This window comes from Erithacus rubecula, assembly GCF_903797595.1.
Source record: "Erithacus rubecula genome assembly, chromosome: 10".
NCBI classification, from domain to species: domain Eukaryota; kingdom Metazoa; phylum Chordata; class Aves; order Passeriformes; family Muscicapidae; genus Erithacus; species Erithacus rubecula.
The window spans coordinates 18,460,558-18,469,676 of NC_136662.1; the positions used below are offsets into that span (position 1 = coordinate 18,460,558).

The following is a 9,119-nucleotide window of genomic DNA, read 5'->3' on the forward strand; positions in this document are numbered from 1 at the left end:
TGCTCTTTTCACAAGTTTAATAGAGTTACAAAAGGATACCACTGCTCTATGTAACACATGGCTAACCACAGACATGGCATTGTCACTAAGGTGAACAGGGCTTGATGTACAGATACTGATCGTTAGGATTTGCTATGAAGGTACTGTCAACAGGACAAACTTTCCTTCAAGTAAAAAAGTTACTGTTTATAACTATAACATGATCCCTTGACTCAGATGCAATGACTAATCATTAAGTTCAGTAACTGATACTTGCTCTTTAGTAAGGCATACTAGTTTCCACTCAGGCTGATTGCTTATTTCTGCTTGGCGAAATACTCTTTACTTTTCTGAACATCAGGCTTGATTGTGTCACTCCCAGGCTTCCAGCCAGCTGGGCACACTGAAATGATAAGAATGTTTAAGTCTTACCAGCTGCTCCTGCAGAACATGTTTTACACAACATTAAAGCAAAGTAGCAACTCAGAACATGTACAGATCTTTGCAACATACAGACAGTGCATTCAGTGTCACATTATGCTCTGTTTTGCTTGTTTCTATTTGTTTACTGGGCAGTAACACCCAAGGAACCACCTGTCTGGCCAGGCAACAGTGAGTCCTTTAAACAAGCAGCTCTCCCAGCCCCACTTAAAAGTTTCTGGGAAGTTTGACAGCAAAGGTAACACCAACTCCAGCAGCCCAGGTCAGAAAGGCCCTAACACCACACTACACTTATCTCCTCAGATCCAGCCAAGTCTGTATTCCCCTTATCTTTAATCCACCCTGGTGCAGCTCTCCAGTGGAACAGGGCAGGGGAAAAAAGCATTCAACTGTCACTGGTTCCTCTACACAGCTATCAAAAAGCCACCATAATGCAGAAGTTGGATGGACTCAAACTTCCAGCAGCTCCTTGAGCAGCATTTTTGAACAGTATTCCTTCTTTATTGCCATGGAAAGCTGGGTTCTTTCTCCACTCAGGACTGGCAATTTCAGCCACAGTACTTTCAGTTTCTGACCATTGCTACACGTTTTACTCTGGTCTGTCCTGATTTAGATGTGACTAAAGGTCTAACGGGAAACCTTTTGCCAGGTTTTGACTACTCAAAGGCACAGCAAACCCCAAAAGGTTTCATTTGCATGAGATGCAACCACCCCAATATCAAATGTTTGGGAAGTCTCATCACATGACATATGTTCATACGTCACAGTCATGAGAGCAGCTTATTTTAACAAAATCTGCCACTGATTTACCAGTTCTGAAGCACATTAAGCATGACCAGCAGCAACACATGTCATGAGTTAATGACAACTGAAGACTACTAACACTTGCACAGCAATTTTGAGTTTCCATAACTTGGTTCTAACTTTTTATCTGCAGTGCCTTTTTTTCCTTTCACTCCTGCAGAAAAGTTGCCAGTATCAAACACCTTTTTCCTCCTTAACTATGGGGACAGAGACTCTCATCCATTTTACTCTCACTATATAATGACAGAAAGATCAGCAGACTTTCTAGGAATTTAAGTAGTTTGTCTAATCGTTTGTCTGCATAAAACACTGCATTAGTACTGATGGTCTCAATCTATCAAATCTGAGAGCATGATCTAAATCAATCTTACCTTACAGGCCAAGTTACTACATGTGCTTAATTTCTGTCTCAAGTATTTTCTGTGTCTAATTGAAAGAGACAATTTCTGTGTGCTGGACAAGACATCCACCACCAAATTGATTTAAATGAAATCTCAACACGAGCAAGTACTCAATGGACAAATAATTGGAATAGGACAAAGCATTATGGTGTCCTTCAACAAGGAGATTTACAGAACCAGCTGCATTTCAACAGCCACAATGACCTGCTGTGCACAGATTGATACATACAGTAATCCTTGATTTAACCTGCCTAGTTAATTCTGTTCTTTAGAGAAAACAATAAATTGAAAAGCACTCTTACCTTCTCCATGTTTATCTGTAAACTGGAAGGCCTGGACAAGTCTGAGGGTTTCATCAACAGAACGGCCCACAGGAAGATCATTGATTGTAATCTGCCTCAAGATCCCCTTATCATCAATTATGAACAGACCCCTAAAAACAAATAAAAACCAGCCCTGAAGTTAAGCACAGCTTTTGAAAGTCTGATTAAACTGATGTGAGTTTCAAAAACTCAGGTTCACTATTTGATTATGGCACCATTTGTGCATTTACTGTGACCTCTTTCTAGAAACTAACACCTTGGTGCATGCTCAGCAATGAAAGAGTAGCAGCTCAAAGCCCAACAGGAACTAGGAGGAGAAGGAGGCAAGGCAAAGCACTGACACAGGAGAGAAATGCTTCCTATTTAAGGAAAATACTAGTAGTGGAAAAAAAAAGGTTGAGAAATCCTAGGAAAAAAAAATTCAAGGAGAGACATTCTCACATTAAAAAAACCTCACTGCTCACTGTTCTCAAAAAGACAACAAGCAACAGCTCATCAGTCTTCCAACAGGTTAAGAGCTAGCAGAAGTTCATCTCCCTTGGCAACTTTTATGAACAGGAGACTAAAGACTTGGGGTTTAATTAATCTGCATTTTGATACTGGACTAAATGCCTGTAATCACTTTCATGACTATGTAGGTCTTGCATTACCAAAGTTAGCAGCTCACCTGGATGAGACTCCTGCACTGAGCAGCAGGCAGTCAAAGGGAAGCAGAATTTAACTTAAAAGCACAGGAAGCCTAAGCACCACAGAGAACCAGGGAGCATCTCCCCTTGTAGGGGTGTCTGCCAGACTGCAGTTCACACCTAGAACAGCCAACAGCTTTAGCTGGTTGCAGCTGTTCAAGTGTACACAAGCTCTGTGATCATCTGACATGTCCATGCATTGCAACATAAGTCTATGAGCTTCTTTACCTCTGGCACATTACCTGTATGCAATACCTTCATCCTCCTTCAGCACTCCGTACTCTTTGGCAATGGCACGTTTTGTGTCAGAAACCAGGGGGATTTTCATAGTGCCCAAACCCCCCTGTTTCTTAGGAGTGTTGATCCTAAAAGAAGCAAGTTTATACATTAAAAAATTTGGGCAAGTTTAGGATGAGGGCTCAAGGTACAACAGAAGCTGATTCTTTTTGCAATATCATTACTCAAATCTGCCATGCAGCAATGAAGAATTGATGCCCAGTATGCCCAGTTCTGTTTCAGAAGCATCTGGCACTACCAATACCAAGTGCCTTTGAATACACTCAGGGACTCTGTTCCGCAAGAACTGAGGTCAGGAAGAACAGCCTCTTGGGTTAAAGGCTGATTCTTACCAGGCAAGGTGACAGAAGTGAGAGTCAACAGAAGCTCCAATTACTTCACAGTTGATTTTCTTGAATTCATCAGCTCTGTCACTGTAGGCAATGATTTCAGTTGGGCAGACAAAAGTGAAGTCCAGGGGGTAGAAAAAGAACACAACGTATTTTCCTAGAAGAGCAGTACAAGCAGTTAATCTGTTACATTTTAAGAAAAACAAAACAAACCCCACCAAAGCACAGAAAAAAAGCCCTAAAAACCAATCTTAAAACCCTGCCTAACTGAAGTCCCCAAACCCAGACTGTCAAATTAACAGGGAATGCTTGTCTCCTGCGTCTACTCCCATAGACTTGCCCCAAGTACAGCTTGGTTCTGCTAACCAGAAGACTGTATGGCTGACCCCTAACAGAAAAATGTGACAGATCTGAAAGGCTATCAGCCAAGGAGACATTTTAACTGTGGGTGAGTTCTCCATACCCACTCATCACCCTCATGCAGTCTGCAGCATCATTGGAAATGTACTTCTAAAGCCATCAACATAAGTACTTGATTACTTTAGGCTTTCCCTTTGTTTTTAGTGAAGCTTCTTTTGGCAAAGCAAGCATATTGCCAGCACTCTAGAGAAAGGGACTTTGCTGATTAGATGAAAGAATTTACTTTCCATTGACAAAGATGGGACAGAAGATGCTGCTGTTCCACAAAAAGTTACACCAGTCTCAGTATGATACAGAGCAATGAGCCTGATGCAAGGTAACAGTTTAGAGGAGTTTTATGCTTACTGTTAACAGTTATCACATCTGGGACACTCAGTCACACTGCTAACAGCCTTCTAAGCATACTCCAGCAACCACTGCACAAGCTCTGATCTTCACTGCTAAGTGGTCACTAGCATTTCAAAACCAAACCAAGATGTATCTTCAGATACCCTCCAGTCCTTACACAGACTATCTGCATAATTAGAGAAGCACATGGAATTACCTTTGTAGTCAGAGAGTTTGATGTCTTTGAACTGTCCATCTGGCATTACAGCCGTGGCAGTAAAGTCAGGAGCTGGTTTTCCAATGAAAGCCTTTCCTGAAGACATCTTGATTTAACCTAGACAGGAGTTAACACCAATACAGTTTAGATGGCAATACTTTTGCACCCGGAAAGTAAGGACTTATTCAAAGCATCTTATCAATCTAGATTAAACACCAAAGAGAGTTTATCAGAACTTGGTCTTGCAATGAGGCTTAAGTGTTAAATGAGTTTTGACACCTGGGTAGTTAAACCACTATAGACACTGCCAGCATTTCAAAATGTATGGCTCACAGCCTCCTAAAGATACACTAATGGTTATCTAACCAGTAACAGCTCAGTCTGGAAAAGGGCTAGCCTAGAGCTTTAACAGCACTCAAAAACCATCCCAGTCCACATGGTTGAGGAGTAGAAAATCTGTTTTTTAGAACTTCAAATGAGAAGAAGAACCTTGTTCAATTTTACAAGGGAATTTAAGACCTCAAACTTGATCTTCCTGTTGATTCTGAAAGGAAGTAACTTCTGTTAATCCCCAGGGAACATTGCTCTGCATAACTGCACTTTAACCTTTTGAACAATTCAACCCTTTTTTATTTGCAACCAGAAAGACTTGTAGAATGTGATTCCCATATAGACTATGTTAATTTACAATTTCACCAAGTCTAAATCAGTACACCCAGGTTGTTTCTCCTTTAAGCCTATTGAAAAAGAATAAAAGGGTACACAAGGACAAGAGAACGCTACTTCTGGCTGTCTGCCCCAAATGTTTGTCATCTGTAATATACCCTGTGCAGTATTTTTTCCTCAGTCTGGGAATGCAGCATAACACTTTAGACTTCCAGAGTATAATCTTTCAAACAGGCAACTCTATAAACCTAATTTCTGCAAATCACAAAATATTCTTGAAAGTTATTTCACCTCATTCTACACACTGCAGCCCTGGCTACCCTGGAGATAAAAAACACCTTAAAGGTTAGCATGAGTCTCATGTTGCTAAGGAAAGCCAAGAGCCGAGGATTGTTCCAAGTTGTGCCTGCAGGGCACCAAGTCAGTTCTAAAAAGGCTGAGAGCACCTAATTTCTTGGCTCCTTCCCCCTTGCCAGCCACTTTTTTCCTGGAGAATTAGCCCACAAGTCAAACATTCAGCTTTGAACCCACACCTAGCCTTTTTAGCAATGGTTTAGCTTTGGAAAGTTTCTCTTGCACACCCTGACAGTAATGATCCACCTCTCAGTTTTCATTTTGAGAAGTGCCCACACATTCAGTATTTCTGACTGTGCAACAAAGCTCCTTATCCCCATGTTCCTCCAACGGGTTTTAGTCTAACTGCAGGAGACTAGAAGAGAATGGAGTGGCCAGGACTAGAGATCATTTACAGGATGCAAAGTGAAGCAGCCTGGCAGGAGGACATCGAGAACCTTGTACCCACAAATGCAACTGTGGTTCTCAAAGTGCAATTCTGCAAGAGGGACAGGGGAACAGCCTGCACAGTATTTATTTGAGATGCCTCCAACTAGCGAGTTTTATCTTATAAGCAAAGAGATGCTTGGCCTGGAGTACATGACCCCACACTTTTATCACTGAATTACATTATTTTCTGCTATCCAAGCTCAAGGTCATCCTTTTGCTCAGTACTATGCCAGTCCTATATTTGTTCCATCAGCAATCCTCTGGAGTATTTCACTAGGTATTCAAGGTCAGACTGCACTTTGATACTTCCCCTTTCTGAACTGAAAGTTACTGCCCCTTTCTCTGGTAACACTAAAATCTTTTAATACTTGCAGGAGACCCTGGTTGCCTCACAGGGCAAGAGAGCCAAGTGCTTTACTCAGAGCACCCACTGTGACCTGCCAACCCTTCTGCTTTTCCGTGCGGGGTTAGCGCGTGTTCTGCTCGGATTTTTAGCCACAGCATTTCCTAACCCGCAGAACAGACCACAGAATCATTGTTACTTCCTTTCATTCTGAAGGCAAGTAAAATGAGCACCATAAATCACATACACTCGAATCCGGCCCGAGCATCTTTGTTGCTCATAGCCGCAGACGGCCTCAATTATCTTCAAACTGCAATTATAATAAGCCAGGCCTGCTCTCTTGAACGAGTAATTTCATACCTTTAGGGTGCCTTGAACAAAAGCGAAAGGCCGTTTCTAAACACACCATCAGCCTCCCACTCTGCCACCTTCAGACTGTCACAGAAACGCGGTCAGGGCACCGCAGCCGCGGTCCGCCCGCGATCCCGAACCGCGGGCACCGCGCACGGCCCGCGTGGGGCCCAAGGGGCTCCGAGCCGACCTCCGAGCCTTTCCCTCGCCCAGGCGGCCGCAACACAGCTCTGGGACAGGGGAACCCGCCCCCCGCATGTCCCCGGGCCGCATCCAGCGCTCGGGTTTGGGGTTTTTAAGGCTCAGATGCCGCCCGGCTCGGGGGAAGGGGCGCTCGGCCCCCGGCAGGCGCTCGGCGCGCTCCCCCCGCGGGCCCGGCCCGCGGCTCCTCCCCGCGCTGCGCTGATAAAGGCCGGAGCGCTGCAAGGACTTATCTGCCCGCTCTGCCCGCCAAAAAAACCGCCCAAACCAAATCCAGGGAGAACTGAACACGGGGGTGCAGGTGGCACCCGCAGCAGCGCGATCCTTGGGGAGCGGAGAGAAAGGGCTCGCCCTGCGCGCCTCGCTCAAGGGCGCATCTGCGCAGAGGGGGAGGGGAAAACGAACAAAAAACCCACCCAAAACAGTAACAAAAAAACCACACAAAAATAAAACGAGATTTAAAAATAAAACTCAGCAATGAAGCACGGTGCAAAGCCCCCCCGCGGCCCCGCAGACTCACTCGGAGCGCCGGTCCCGCACAGGCAGCAGCAGCAGGAGAGCTCTGGCTCGGGACTGCGGCAGCCCCGCCGCGCCGGCCCCTTTATAGCAGCGCGGATCTCGCGAGCGCACGGGCGGGGAGCGGGGGAGGGAGGGCGCGCGGCAGCGCTGCAAGGGCAGCATGACTTGGCAGATCCGGGGCAGCGAACGCCGATCGCGCTCCGGAGAGTGCTGGGACGTGCCGTGGAAATACCCGATGCCGCGGTTGTAAACGATTGATGGGCTTGGTGCAAGAAGCGATTGCATTTTTACTGCCTTAATTGACCGAGCTATGATTATTTGAAGTCCTCAAAGGGTACGCAGGATTTTGAGGGGGAGTAAGGGATTACTGGCATGTCATTCATGTGAATTAAGCGTTGGCCATTGACAGAAGTAAAACGAAACCTCTCACGAACAGAGCACTGTGTGTTCGCAGTGTTACAGAAGTGCGGTATCAAATCTCCATCCTCTCGCTCTGCACTGCCCGCTGCCCACTCTCCCTGATACTCGTTATCAAGGCTTTCATTGATTCCTCTCCATCAATGGGAATACCGATCCAAGCCATGCAAGCCAGCGAAAAAACCATGAAAAGTACGTTTAAAGTCTAATCGTTGAACTTCAGTGGCAGAATGGAAACCCTTGGAAGACGCAGTTACTTCAGGGAGTTTTGCATCATTCAGTAGGGAAGCTGCTCGAGGGATGTTTAACCTCAGCGATTCCTCACAAGCACTGTCTTTGAATTCAACCGTGAACAAGCAGTGTTGTACTTCTCAAGGATCAAATTCTGAATTTAAATGTGAAAGCTTTATTAAATAATGAATACTAAAATCATTAAGCCATATCAAGCACAAAAATGCTTGCTTCTGTTAAAAGTGATAAATGTGTTCACCAACTGATTTTTACTCATCTGTTTTGCAGTTCACAGTTGTATTTCTTATACTCGTTAAAACTTGATTATAAATTGTAATGAGGAGAAAACCACAAAGGATTAAAAAAATTTAAATGTTTATAATCAAGTTCACTGTGTAGTGTTGCTGGGTGATCATACCCACGTGGTGGTTCACTCAGAGATGACTAATTTGAGATGAAATTAATTCTTAAATAATGAAAGCAAATAACGTATATATGTATGTACTCAGGAAAAAATCTGCACTCACTTCATGCAACTAATTTATCTACTTCTATTTCTATAGCACACTTTATCTTTCATAGGAAGAACTTTGCTACTTTCTTAAAATCAGCATTTTCATGAGAATTGAGGTCTGTATATTGAGACATGTATGTGCCTCCCCATCCCCTCAGGCAATGAACCTGTAAAGAGATTAATTGCTGAAAAGTCAGGCAATCCTAATCTAAACCTCCAGAACAATGTAGTCTCACTGCAACTCTGGCATGTTTAGCAATGGACAAAGCAATAATGACTTTCTCATGGTTTCTGACTCCTTTAATGATGGTTATGCTCATTTCCCATACTTTCAGATGCACAATATACCCAGTATGGTCTGCAGGTGGTTCCAGGATTGTGCTGTAAGCACTGCCTTTCCATTCATATGTCTGTGGCCTCATTAGTTTTGATTAATTTCTGAGCTTGTCCTTCCAGACATCAGTTTTTAGAATACTAAATTGTCAGGACCACTCAGTGAGCACCTGGGTCTCTGTAGGCTTTCTCAACCTTTAGATATAAGATGCTACTTAGATTTAAGCAATTATGTTTTTCAGGAAAGAAAGGGCATGTCTACCCGGGCAGGTGCTGGAAGGACAGAGTTCTCTCCCCACCTCACTTTTCCTCAGAGCAGTGTAACTGTGGTGTTGTGTTCTGCTAAAATAGCTGCCAGACAGGATCAGCTTGTACCTGATTAGCATGGAGCACCAGAGCCCAGTGCAGGCCTCTCTGCACCCATCTACACAGACAGGGACACAATAAATACTTCATCGACCAACAAAGAGGAGCTGGCAGGCCCTGCAGTGCCAGAGCACTGGAACTACCCAAACTGGGAGCCAAGCTAACTTTCAC

The 9,119-nt window shown here is 44.2% G+C and overlaps 1 protein-coding gene across 1 annotated transcript; it reads right to left on the reverse strand.

The window, feature by feature from the left end:
- PRDX1 (peroxiredoxin 1) lies at positions 1-7,237 on the reverse strand. Its single transcript, XM_079313367.1, has 6 exons — positions 7,089-7,237; positions 4,225-4,341; positions 3,264-3,417; positions 2,877-2,999; positions 1,928-2,058; positions 1-382 (listed from the first exon to the last, which is right to left on the reverse strand). The coding sequence occupies exons 2-6, from the start codon at positions 4,328-4,330 to the stop codon at positions 297-299; spliced, it is 600 nt and encodes a 199-aa protein (XP_079169493.1). The 5' UTR covers positions 4,331-4,341; positions 7,089-7,237; the 3' UTR covers positions 1-296.
- Between the last annotated feature and the right edge of the window lie 1,882 nt (positions 7,238-9,119).

What these genes read in the sequence shown, in the direction of transcription:
- PRDX1 (XM_079313367.1), bottom strand. Translation starts at nt 4,330, where the DNA reads ATGTCTTCAGGAAAGGCTTTCATTGGAAAACCAGCTCCTGACTTTACT. An exon ending in CAAACTCTCTGACTACAAAG is followed by an intron (nt 3,418 to 4,224) that starts GTAATTCCATGT and finishes CTGCTCTTCTAG; the next exon opens with GAAAATACGTTGTGTTCTTT. An exon ending in CACTTCTGTCACCTTGCCTG is followed by an intron (nt 3,000 to 3,263) that starts GTAAGAATCAGC and finishes TGCTTCTTTTAG; the next exon opens with GATCAACACTCCTAAGAAAC.